The 13,234-nt window shown below is 37.9% G+C and overlaps 1 protein-coding gene, 1 long non-coding RNA gene and 1 pseudogene across 3 annotated transcripts; all 3 read left to right on the plus strand.

Moving 5' to 3' along the window:
- The first annotated feature begins 1,000 nt into the window (after positions 1–1,000).
- LOC141656685 (uncharacterized) lies at positions 1,001–7,539 on the plus strand. 2 transcript variants are annotated; one of them, XM_074463674.1, is made up of 5 exons: positions 1,001–1,507; positions 2,985–3,318; positions 4,147–4,815; positions 5,455–6,464; positions 6,562–7,539. In XM_074463674.1, exons 1-5 carry the CDS (start codon positions 1,169–1,171, stop codon positions 7,195–7,197), a joined length of 2,988 nt encoding a protein of 995 aa, XP_074319775.1. In that variant the 5' UTR covers positions 1,001–1,168; the 3' UTR covers positions 7,198–7,539. The 2 variants fall into 2 exon arrangements, with proteins under 2 accessions (XP_074319775.1, XP_074319776.1); XM_074463675.1 differs by lacking the exon at positions 1,001–1,507 and adding an exon at positions 2,366–2,651.
- An 874-nt stretch (positions 7,540–8,413) lies between these two features.
- Positions 8,414–10,515, plus strand: LOC141655891 (uncharacterized). Its single transcript, XR_012548224.1, has 4 exons — positions 8,414–8,567; positions 9,187–9,221; positions 9,453–9,564; positions 10,445–10,515. It is a non-coding gene; the product is annotated as an uncharacterized LOC141655891 (long non-coding RNA).
- Positions 10,516–11,589: 1,074 nt separating this feature from the next.
- Positions 11,590–12,720, plus strand: LOC141655892 (FRIGIDA-like protein 4b; annotated as a pseudogene).
- The last annotated feature ends 514 nt before the right edge of the window (positions 12,721–13,234 follow it).

Raw genomic sequence — 13,234 nt, forward strand, 5'->3', positions numbered from 1 at the left:
CTTTTTGCCCTTGTGTAATTAAAACCCATTTACCTTCCTTTTTACTCAGTTTCGATTTTAAATTTAAAATTTCAAAAAACCGCTTCATAAATTAACAAAAACAAAACCGTCTCAAAATAATACGGAGTATGAAATAGGGATTTAAATTGGACAAAATTTGACGAATAAAGAAACAAAAAACTTCAAACGATCATAACTTTGTGCTCAGGTGTCCGATTTTGACGATTTTTTTTTTCAAATCACTTAACTCGATGAGACGAACGCAATGCAAAAAAAAAAAAAAAAAAAAAAAAAAAAAAAGAGAAATGGTCCATTCGTGTAAAAAACACGAATTGACCTAGGCCGATTCATGTGGTTTACACGAACCAGCCCGGGCCAATTCGTGTAATCCACATGAACTGGCCTAGGCCCATTCGTGTGATTTACATGGCGGCCAAGGCTGGTTCATGTAAACCACATGAACCGGCTAGGAAGCAGGTTCGTGTTTTTCACACGAATGGGCCCACTTTCCAATTTTTTTTTTTTTTTTTTTTTTTACCATTGCGTTCGTCTCGTCGAGTTAAGTGATTTGAAAAAAAAATCGTCAAAATCGGACACCCGAGTACAAAATTATGACCGTTTGAAGTTTTTACCTTTTTAATCGTCAATTTTGTTTCGAATTTAATCGTGCTTGATTATTAATTATCGTAAAATGGGTCACCGTCATTCATATTTTGAATTACCGACAAAAAATAGTTTTGAGAATGTTTTAGAGTAAAGGGCAAAATTGGAAAGTAAAATGAATAATAGGGGCGAGATGAGTAATATAGGGGCGATCTTTAGTAAAGGGCAGCAGGTAGTGACTCGATTTATTTGCATATTTTATCTTGACTTGGTTAATTGGAGGAGACTAGGAGTAATATATTACGGATCCAAAATAGTTGACTTTGTTAGTCAGGGACATGATTCCGACAAAGTTGCTAGTTGAACTATACGACTACTATTATAAATCAACATCATGAGTCATGACTAATTAGTCTCAAGGTGTTGTCCAAAACTCCCTTGCTTGATTTTTACTCCCAATTTTCTCCATTCTCATTTTTTTTTTCTCTTTACTCTATATCTGAGATTCGTCATTTTTTTTTGTTGCATTACTGGGAATCGGGTTGTAAGACCTCGTGTTAATTCAATGGACCGCCTATTAAGTGCAGCCACAAAAGGCGATGTGGAGACTTTAAAGGAAGTTATTAGTGAAATCGATGTTGGGGAGTTGAGTTCATTTTTTACGGGACGTGAAGAGTTATTGGCTGGTAACTTGATTCATAGGGCCGTGAAAAATAATCACTACGCATTCTTATCAGAAGCTCTAACAATTTTACCGTCCGATGTGATTCTTGAATATATTTGTCAAGTTGACAGATCCGAAAAGTCAAACCCTCTTCATTATGCAGCCAAGGAAGGTAATATCTTCATCGTCAAACTGTTGGCCAATGCCTATGTCGCTGCTTCCACTGCTCTTGGGAACCAGGTGATGACCTTATTTCATCTCTAGATTTTCTACCTGTACCATCGTGTTTTTTCTATTTTACATGGCATTCTGCCATTTTTAAAAATATCATTGTACCCTTAAATTTTATAAATTGAATAAATGTAATTTGTGATAAATGTGTGACAAATTATTGCTAATAAATCAAATTAAACTAAACATTTAAAGATGAATTAAGCATAAAATAAGGACCCGAACTTTACTATTTTTTCCAGTTAAGGACTTCATAGCCAAATTCCGTGAAGTTTGCCGTTATAAACTATTAGGGATGGCAATGAAATCCAGATCCTGCCCAGATCCTGGGATCCATATCCTACGGACCGGATATGGTTCGCAATATCTTAGATCCAGTGGATAAGGATATGAATATGGATCGTATGGTCGAGATCCAGATCCTACCCTTAGATTCATTTTTATTTCATTTTCTTAAACAATAAGTTAAGTTAAACAAATAATCAAACTATATGCTTTGTTTTTGTAATATTTTTTCATAAATTAAATCATGATTTTTTCTAATTAACATTTGTCGGTTAAAAAAAATATTTTTTTCAGTGTTATTGTAATTTCATAAGACTTTATTTTTATGTTTTTAAAATTTTAGCTTTATTATTTGTATCTAATAGAGAAAAATATTTGGTTACGTCGCAATAAAATCCAAAAATTAATACTTTCATATTTTAAAAGGGAGTTTTCTTTTACTATCAAACGGATATGGATAGATCCTGATCCAGTCCAGATCCCGCGGATCGGATATGGATATAGGAATTTCAGATCCTGTAAATATGGATCTTATAGGATCCTATCCAGATCCTATCCATTGCCATCCCTATAAACTATAAACAACTAAATATTGCAGTAAATAGTTTCAGATCATAATTTGACGTAGAAATCTGTAAAAAAAAAAAAATAATTGACGTAGAAATAATCTCAACAGTAAAGTAAGGGACTTAAGAAAGCATGTCATTTTTATGTTTGAAAGTTCTATAATTACTATAAAATTTGTTCCATATGAAATGAAATGAAATGAAGTCAAGGGCTTTGAAGAGAAGTTCACAGTGGGTATTTGTATAATAAGTGCTCCCAGTTGAAGTAGATAAAGATTTTGGATGGAAGCCGACAAATTGGGGTATGGAGATACAATTTTACAGTCGCATACCAAGTGCTCGACGAAATGCCCGAATTCATTTGAAACTTGTATTCAGTTCAATTAGCAATATAATTGCACATGATAATCCTTATCCTTATATATTAGAAACTGACGGAGTGACGGTTCATGTGAATTCCGTCATCGTGTACGTGTACATATTCGGCCATAATTTTTTTATTGTACATATTTAAATATGAGCCCGCATCAAACTTACTAGTCACTCCTTCCGCCATTTATGAACCCACTTGAGTTTGCCAGAGTTATTTTTTTATTGTACATATTTACCAGAGTTATTGTTCATTCAATTTTTAGGGGACACCACCATGGTTGATGAAGGACTTCAAGGAAGAAACACCATTACGTTGTTGCTTCATCAAAAAACCAAAAAAGTCGCACGAATATGTAGCAATGCACTTAGTTTCAAGGGATCATAATTTGCTAAGGAGTTTAGACGAACAAAGATACCCTACTTCAATGAATCAAAGCAGCACAATGGCTCTCGACAAGACGGGTGCAAGCGTCTTATATTGTGCAATGCGTGAAGGCTTCTCACTTTTGGCCGAGCGAATTCTCACTTCCGGTCTTCCCTACAGTTTGAGCGGCATCTCTGGTGATAACCCTCTCCACCATGCTTCCAAGTCCCACGGTATGACACCCTTCCTAACCTCACACAATTACTTGTCGCAAAACAAATATCGGGTAGCCACCTCTGAGTATGTATGTGTGATAATCTGCAAACTAGGTAGACCAAGTGTCAAACTCAAAATCTAATAGGTATAACTAGAGCTAGTTAACATAAGTCATAACCCCACACCTGCACCAGGAATCAAGTTAGTCAGTTGTCTAGGGGTTATATTCTTTGAGAGATCGTGTGCGAATGAATACCATATGATCCAGTTAACCGTGAAATGACTAGTGAATATTGATTTATTCTCAGAGACGATACTAGCAATTCTGTGGGTTGGGGGCAAGGGTTCAAAATCTCAAATGGGTGGTGGTTGTTGGGAGTGGATTAATGGAGTACCATTTTGTTTTATGTTTCAATCCGAACAAGCTTTTTAATCAAAGGGAAATCACAATTCGTTTCCCATTGTATCCCTTTGATAAACCAAACGTCACCTAAGTAACCTGCAAATCTGCATTTATCTAAGTTGCAGCAATTCAAATGATCAAACAAATTTAGCTTTTGCAATACTACCTCTGTTCACTCCAATTCCAACATTTGGTGAAAGGACTCCTTACATATATTTACCCAGATGTATGGAACTGAAGTGAATGGACAGAGTATAATCCATGATCAATTGATTATGTATCAACTAATCAGCTTAGATTGGGCATGATGGACTAGTATTTCCTTTGTCTCAGTCATTTGTTTACCTTTTATATTGTTTGTGAGGAGTATTTTAATTAAAGGTCAACAAATGATTGGGACAGAGATACTGCGATGTTCACGTTTTTACAAATGATGATGCAGAGCAAGTATCCAGGTTACTGCTAGAAAAGCATCCTGAACTTATTGGACAAGGGCTTGGCAGTGACACAGTGCTTGATAGAGCAGTTGAAGATAATGCTGCATGGTTGGTTAAATTGATGCTTTTAGAGGACGAGGGCACTTTTCAAGACTGCCCATGGCCTTGGAATAAAGCATGCAGGAGACTGATCTGGCACACGAATTCAAACTCTTTTGGTGATACTCCTCTCCATCTTGCAGCAAGAAAGGGCTACATTGACATTGCAAAACTTTTAGTACTTGGTTATGAGTCTGCTATTCGAGACGAAGCTGAAGAGTGGGATGTTCCAGAGTCTCAAACTGCGAATGATTACCTGGGTGTTTCTCCTACGAACATTGAGAATTACGAGGAAGACGTGCCATTATTTGTAGCCCTCAAAAATAAGCATGATGATCTTGGAGTCTATTTGCTATCAGTAACCGTTTTTAAAGTGGCATATCTCAAGGATAGAGAAGGCAACAATGTTTACAACATCGCTGAACAAAATGGTTGTGAAAAATCGAGAAATTCGATATTAGAAAGATTAGTACGTACTCATGCAGAAGATTTATTAAATGGGAGGTCACAACTTAGCAAGGTACTTCATCCCAGCGTCCTCAAGATCGTCCGCCATTTTGCTTCTGGAGATGCAGGTTTGAGACTGTTATTGCGTCATTTGCATTTTCTATCTCAAAGTTCCATTTTTCTTGTGATAGATTTTTTGAATGTACATGGATTAATAAGAAAACGCAAGTGATACTTCATCACTCACATCAATGGGAAAGTGGGAGTCAAATGTACTTCATCACTGGCTCATTCCCAAAAAGCCTCGTACTATTATATTTAGTGGGTACTTATAAAGATGAGCTTTCACCTTTACACTACCGATGTGGGACATGAGTTTACAGCCTAACATATACGGAGTATTAGTGTTTAGTTGTTTACGTTTATATCACCAACTAATCAACATAAGATATGAAATATACAAGATAAACTACGTTATTTACTTCTAATACATTAAAAACATCCTTACGAAAGAATATCGTTTTTAACATAGTTTGGTAGACTAGACATTGTTAGACACTTAGACTTAACCTATCATCATTACTTGTTACTGATAATTTGTTGGTGTGTATGTCCACTTCAGTTACCTTTATTTATTGACATTATTATAGAACAAGTTTTCTTTGGGATCTGAGTTTTAGCACCGGTCCTTACCCCTTGATCTAAGTGCTCAAGGGTTAAATTTTTTTATGTTTAGTTTGCTAAATCTTTCATTTCGCTACTGCAAGAGATGAGTGATCTGTTAAGATCCGAGAGTGTCTCAAGGCTTATGGTAGAAGGAATTTCCAGATTCGCGAAAGACCCAGAAAAGAATTCAAATTTACACCTTAAAGAAGCAGCAGAAAATGGCGAAGACTGGTTTGTAAAATTGCTTTTGGAGGGAGACAGTACTTTGATAAACGATTCAACACCAGCGTGGCTAATAGCATGCGCCAAGGGTCACTTATCTACTGTTTTAGCCTTTGTTGAGCAATGTGATGAAGAAGAATTCATTCAGCTTTGTCGAAACAACAAACAAACGCCTCTTCACCATATAAATTTACCATATCATGAGTGCAAGGAATTGTTGGCCAATTCAGTGATCCAGAAGCTAAAGAATGAACTTGACAGCGATGGCACCACTCCATTGCACCGAGCCATTGCACGCAATGACACTTACCTAGCAAAAGCATTATTAGAAACTGAGGGCATACAGCTCGATATTGAGGATGGGTTTCGTAAAACAGTTTTGCATATGATTGAAGAACGATGCAAGCACAGCAATAGTGACGACTTCTGGTTTCAGCAATATAAGGAGTTGTTAGCAAATCCAGACACGCTGCGGAAGCTAAAAAATAGCAGAGAAAATGATGGAGTCACTCTATTGCAGATAGCAATAAAGTGGAAGGATCTGGAGTTGGCAAAAACATTGGTTTGTACCGAGGGTGTGGAGTTTAGTATCAGAAACAGAAACGGGAAAACGGATTTAGATTTAATTGAGGAGGGATGTGATAAAGATGATAGCCTATGTTATGAGTTGTATAAGCTGGTGTTTGATAATCCAAACTATTTACATGAGTTGAAGAACCGACAAGTTGGAATCCATAAAAATACACCTTTGCACCGAGCAATTAAGTGGAATGACATTAACTTGGCTAAAACATTACTGGAGACAAATGACATTGAACTCGACAAGGAGGATAAGGATGGTTATACAGTCTTGGATTTGCTCGAAAAGCGCTACTCTTCTACAAAATGGGTATGTGTGGTTGCTTCTTTTTAATTTCTTTTTATTCTTTGAAACTATATTAAAAATGCTCGTTTGACTAAGTAAGGCGTCATTAAGCATATTGCAGGGTGAGATGTGCCGTGAGATAAGGTTGGATCCAAGCCTCAAAGTTTTCAGGTTCAAGTATCTACAACGGAGAACGTCACTGAAAGACATGAACAGCGCACTTTCGGTAGTAGCAGCTCTATTAGCCACCATCACCTTTGCAGCAGGGTTTACTGTTCCAGGCGGTTTGAACAGCGAGGATGGGACAGCCACCCTAGGAACAAAACCAGCGTTTCTCGTGTTCTCAATTGCAAACACTGTAGCAATGTGCAGCTCCATGGTTGTCTTGTTCATGTTGATTGGGGCAATGATTTGGGAGGCCCATCCTAAAGCCACTCCTTTAATCGACTTATGTGTGTCCCTTCTTCAGTTATCTTTGTGCGGTACAATTGTGGCATTTATGACCGGGGTGTATGCAATTATGGCCCCTAAAGTTAAATGGGTTGCCATTATTGTGATTATCTTGTGCTCGTTAGCATTTGTGGTGGCTTTCGTTGTTGTTATCTTTTTTTGGCCCCTCCTTTACAAGCCCTTCAAATTGATAAAAGATGGTGTGTTTCGGTTAGTTAGCCATTTGAGATGCGGGGATTTCTGTGGTAGTAAAGCTAGCTCTGATGACGGTTCACCACCTATTTGTATAGTTAGTGAAGGAGAATAAGGACAGGTAAGCATGCCAGTGATTTCTGTGGTAGTAAAGCTAGCTCTGATGACGGCTGTTTAAGCACAACAGTTGCAAAGCACGAACAAGGCTGCTGGTCTTCCTTGCCAGCTAAGGGTTCTGGAATTAAGATTTACTGAATTTTAGTTATCTTGGAGATTACTGTGGAACTTGTAGGCATTGCTTTTTTAATTAAAACCCACAGTGTTGAATGACCCAAGTTTATTAGTGTTTTCTTTCAGTGACTGTAATCCCATGGGATTTAAATATGATGTTATTTTCCGTTTTCTTACAGACCTTTGTTTCGATGAACTGCCATTTAAGAACTTGTTCTTTTCCTGATATCCCTTTTCAATTGATTTTTTTGGAAACTTATTCTATGATTAGTTTACAGCTTAATTTCCTTGTGAGTCATTTTACTCATTTAGTGAGGTTTATTTTATCAATAAACCAATGTTCTGGAATCATCCTGTATCTGATGATATGCTGATTAGCGTTATCAAGCATATCTGTAACGACCCGGTTTCTAGGGCGTATTCTAATATTACAACATACATCTGAAAGTTGTGATTCCAAGTTTCACTCTTTCTTTTTTGGTAGCATTGTTCCGGTGGTAAATCCTTGGGTACGCATTAGCTGACATTGTATCGTTCTCAAGACATGCTTGATGGCATGATGCCACTTCAATCAAGGCTAATCCTTGTGGCATATTGCATCAACTCTTCTCCGATATTTCAATTTGCAGCGGATGCATGCTTATCTCCAGTGCTTGAATCTGCAAACGCATAAGTGGATACAATTTCTGCTGTATGCCATCAAGACTCAGCTGGCCAATACTGTGAGTTTTTTTTTGCTATAGGTGCTTGTTCATGTCATGATCTCCCTTTTGTAATCACCATTAAATTTAATATTTCCCAGTCGTATTGAATTAATGTCACCTCGGGCCTATAGATGAAAACGGTCCAAACATCATCAACATTAATTAATTTACACACGAGGATTGATTTCTAACCACTCGTGTTGGTAAATTTTTTTACACCAAGGAAAGTGTTGTAAAAATCAAAGGATATTAATTTTTGTTTGTATTTTCGCCTAAAAACTAAATGGTGAATCTAATTCATAAATCCCTACCTTTTAAAAGAGAGAACTTGGTGTGTACTGTAGCAATGAATAGTACACAACCAAGTTCCCTTTCCACCGTTGATTTGCTACTTTTAGATCTCCCCCCTCCATTTTCCTTTCACTTACAGCCATACCTTTTCCTTCTCATCCGTCACTCCTTTTTCGCAACACAAGACCTTTGATTCCATAGGATTTCACGATGGCATCATTCCTCTGATCTCCTCTCTCAAGTTGATCCACCCCTTCAGGTTCCTCTCTTTTCCTTCCTTTTTTCTTTTTAATCTCAATTATCCACAATTTGATTCCATATGATTTGTGTTAATTCTTCATTTGATTTTACTTTCTGGGTAGTTTTAATTAGGGTTTCTATTCATATGATTGTTGCGTTGTTTTTTAATTGGAGTTTCGGTTTACTAGGGTGTATACAATTGGGTGGAACTGATTGTTGGGTTGTTTTTAATCGGGTTTTCGATTCGCTGAGGTTTATTGAATTGGCTAACGGTGATGATTGATGGGTATTATGTACTCCATATTATTTATTTTCCGATGATCAGGATTTGAGCATTTCTTTGGTGTTGAAATGTCAATTCCACCCATTTTCATCCAACTCTCATTATCTCGCTTCATCTTCTACTCTCACTCATTTTCTCCTCCATCTCTTTCTCTTCCAGTTTTATCGATTTTCATTGCATTCATTTTCACTTGACTAATTTCCTTTTTTTTCTACTATAGCTACTACTCTAATTTACTCTTATTAATCTTGACTCGTAATCGTTTTACATCTTTTTTGATGTTGATGTTGATGTTATTGTTGTTGTTATTTCTGATGTTAGTATTAGAACTGATTTTTTCCTTTTTTCCGTATAGGCTTTAGGAACTCGATACAGCCTTGTCTTCAAAAGGTATGGCTTCTAATTATCTTTTGATCTGAGAAATTTTTTTTACCTCTTTGTTTGGGCATTTGTAGTGTTATTATTGCTAAATTACTACTTCTGGTGTTATCCTTTCTATTACTATATTTTGCTTATTATATTAGATCTGTTATATGGGTGCTGATTACTATTGTTATTGTGATGCCATCGGATTTCTTGCCCTTCCTTTATTGATGTGGTTTGTCTTTGTTGTATATGCAGTTTTGTGGGCTGTAGAGGTTAGAAGTACAAAGTTATGACGGCCCCTGATTTGTTAGTGTTGCGTTCTTTGTTAACGAGTAGCGGTAAAGAGAAGTGTAGATGTAACTATAAGGTGAGGGCTCAAACATTATAATTCCTGCATTGTGTACTTCCCACAGCCAGAGGTTTGCTGTTGGTAACGTTGGTAATTCGGTGACCGTCTAACGCTTGTCTGTTTCATTCAACTCTACTGTCTATTTTTTTTGCCTTTTTTGAGAGTTTTTTGCGCTTTGTTCCTTTGGGTTTCGTGGATTTCCAGACAGTTACCCTTTCTAGATACCGGTTTCTGTTGTGGGCACCTAGCGGCGTTGCCGCTTTCAATACGGCTGCCACTTTTATTGTGAAAATGAGTCTGGGATAGCTTTATTGATATGAGGAGTTAATGCTTGTGTTATTGTATGTCACATCACATTTATAAAATGTGCGAAAGTTGTGCGCAAAATAAAAGGGATGTTTTTGGTGCATTTGGAAGTATTATTGTGTGAATAAAGTTATTGGGTTTGTTGTAGGAAATAGAAGTGCTAGATTTCGATAATTTTTGAGTGGATATTAGGGTTTCTTGGCTTTACATTTCTTTTTTATTATTTTTTTTCTAGAAGTCGATTATCTTGGCTCAGTGAACTCGTATTCTATTTGACTAATTCCGATTCTATCTTTGTTGGGATTTTTTTGTGTCTTTGGTGTGTACGAAAAGTGTTGAGGCGGTGTGGTGTTGGAATTTCTGATTAGGGCCTCCTGAACAGGAGGTTTTGTCATTCGCAGTTATACATTTTCCATTAACCTCTCTAATTAATCGTTATGGGTTTACTTAAGATTCCAATAGTGTCTTAACGTAATGCACCTTATTGACCATGTGATTTTTTCCTGTGAGTTTAACCTACACCGCCTTTTACTTTGACGCTTTAATTCCTTCTTTTTGAGGGAAGTTTATCGGTGTGTTTTGGAATGCGCAGGGAGGTCGACCCTTAACGTCCGGATCAATGGCGGCTGCCAGACTTGCACTGAATGACTCGCTAACCAAAAGGTACGTGCACTTCTTACCTTGTAATCATAGCAACCCAGCGAGTATCCACGGGAACTTTGCTGAGGTTTATGTACCATGGTAATATGCCGTTAACCGCAATGCTGATATGTGTTGTGCTTTCCGACAGATGTTGGGCACAACACGAATTTCCGCACACCTGCAGAGTCTAGAAGACTACTGGGCGCGAAGCCCTGCGCCACTCGGGGCTTAAAGTACAACATAACACTTGCAATGTGCGCAGGGGTAGATACGATGGGCTGCGTCTTGCTAGCTTGCTACGCACCATGAGGCATGTGTGGCTGATCGCCTTCTCGGGTACAACCGCTCTTAGTACCCAACGCTTTGCCTACTGCTTTAAAATTGTTAAACATACTTCAGGGCTCCTGTTTGGATGTAAGTTTATCTTGAACCTAGGGACCATACCTTAGTTTGCAGGCACTCGAATAACCTTTAGTGATTCTGTGTGCCTTTTATAAACAAAGACTAACTACGCCACCCAAACAAGCTGTGTGGTCTGCTTTCTCGAATGGCTATGGATGATTCACGTGCTTGTATAGAGGAAGTGTAACTTTGGGCTTGTCTGCTTTGAACTATAGTTCTTTTCTTTCCAAATTAACCCATAACTTGGTTACGATTTGCAGCGTGCGTTTTATATATACTTCGCCGTCCCAATAAAATAAAATGATTCGTACGGGTGGATTATATGCTTTATGATGTTGAAGGGTAGCTGAGATGTTCAATTTTTTAATCTATATTGTTTTTTTTTTCCCTGAATTTATTTTTAACTATGCCGAAAGAGTCTTCCAAATATTTTTTGGTTAATATTTTGTGAAAACCGTAAGTTTGGATGAAATTGGTGAAGTGAGAACTCATGTGCACCACATTCAGGACAGAAAAGTCTAGGCTTTGGGGTTTGTTGATGGAATAAGCGTATCGTATTTAAGAAATCCTTAAACATGTAATGCTACACTTTGGTAACTATCGGGAATGGTGTAATGAAAACTGAAAGTGTTGTTCAGAATGGTTAATATATCATAATTTAATCATCGTAATTTCTTTCACAAAACTCTTTTCAGCTTTACAACAGCTGCAGGATTGTGGTACCAATGTCTACGAACCGGTTAAGAGCTTCGGCACCCTTATGCCTTCTTCATATCTAGGTTATTACATGTTCTGACTCCCGTCGCCTCTTTATCTGTGGTTCAAAATATGTTTTGTTGTGTGTTTAGTTTGACCTTTTGCTATTGGGGTTTCCCTTCATCTGTAGTAGTGTTGCCTTCTTTGTTGTGGACAGTTTACTTTTGCTTTCTATTTAAAGAGTAAAAATATATATTAAACAAAATATTAGCAAAAAAAAAACAGCAAAATTGAGATTATACCTCCAAAAAATGTTGAGATGTGGTGATTTAAAGGATATAAATACATAATATTAGCAGGAAATATCAGCAAAAATACTTTAAAATGGAAGATATTTTTGAAATAAGAAAATAGTGAAAAATGTGAGGTAGTTAAGGTAGATATTTTTGGAATAAGAGAATGTCTTTGTGTGTTTGAGCAGGTTTGTTAGTGAAGCTGAAGGACTACTGTGAGTGGATGGACTACAAGGATTTCTGGAAGTTCGTAACAATAAGGAAGAAGGAATTAGAGACATTGCGAGCTAAGATTCCGTTAGCGTTATCGGAATGTGTGGATCCGCCAAAGTTCATACTTGAAGCGATGTCGGAGGTGTTTCCGGTGGATAAGAGAGGGGGCACGTGTAATGATTTAGGATGGGCGTGTGTGTTGTTGCTTGAATCGTTGATTCCGGTAGTGGTTGATACCGCGGTGGGAAAGGATAGATTGATAGTTACTCCTACTGTGAGGCAGAGGGCTGAGGGGATTGCTGAGACTTGGAAGTAGAGTTTGGAGGAGCGTGGCGGAATTGAGAGTGTGAAGACGCCGGATGTTCATGCATTTTTGCAGCATTTGGTTACGTTTGGGATTCTTAAGAAGGCGGATGTTGGACTTTATAGGAAGCTTGTTGTTGGGTCTGCTTGGAGGAAACAGATGCCTAAGCTTGCTGTTTCGCTAAGGCTTGGTGATAATATGCCTGGTATGCTATGTGTCACGGTCCGCTACTTTTGCCGGACCGTGGCGCGCACCCTTGCCCGTCTCAAGGCAAGATGCAAGCGACAAGGATCTTCGTACTAGTGAGGGATCGCCCACTAGCACGATACTCGGGTCTCGGGTCGGTGTGTCGGGAATCCTAGTCACGATTATCAAGTCCGGCACACGAAAACAATAAAAGTAAGCAATACGTTTATTGAAAGCAAGCAACAAGCAACAACAAGCTTTTGGATGAGAAGCGGTTTTTCATTGACTAGCACCTCTCATAGAGGCAAATTTGATAGTTTGGTCCTGGTAGCAGGAAACATTGAATTTACAAGTTTAGTGTAGAATAGCGATATACCTATTTATGGAAACCTATTCTAAAACTACTAAGAAAATACTTACTACAAATGTACAAGGAAATGAAATTACATAAGCATAAATAAATCTAAGGCTCAAGTGTGCGGATCGTCACACTCTCCCCCACCTAATCTGTTGCCGACCTCGGCAACACAAAAATCTCGAATGGTGCTTCAGTGAGACATCCTCGGTGAGCTGTGGTCGTCCATGCTACATTGCGGTTTGGCCTTCTCTTGAGTCCGGCTTGTAGATACTTCTCGGTCCACACCAT

The sequence above is a fragment of the Silene latifolia genome, chromosome 5 (assembly GCF_048544455.1).
Source record: "Silene latifolia isolate original U9 population chromosome 5, ASM4854445v1, whole genome shotgun sequence".
Taxonomy (NCBI): Eukaryota; Viridiplantae; Streptophyta; class Magnoliopsida; order Caryophyllales; family Caryophyllaceae; genus Silene; species Silene latifolia.

Excerpts from the sequence above, each read along its gene's own strand:
- LOC141656685 (XM_074463674.1), top strand. The coding sequence starts at position 1,169 with ATGGACCGCCTATTAAGTGCAGCCACAAAAGGCGATGTGGAGACTTTA. Across the intron at positions 3,319-4,146 it reads CCATGCTTCCAAGTCCCACG|AGCAAGTATCCAGGTTACTG; the intron begins GTATGACACCCT and ends ATGATGATGCAG. Across the intron at positions 6,465-6,561 it reads GCTACTCTTCTACAAAATGG|GGTGAGATGTGCCGTGAGAT; the intron begins GTATGTGTGGTT and ends AGCATATTGCAG.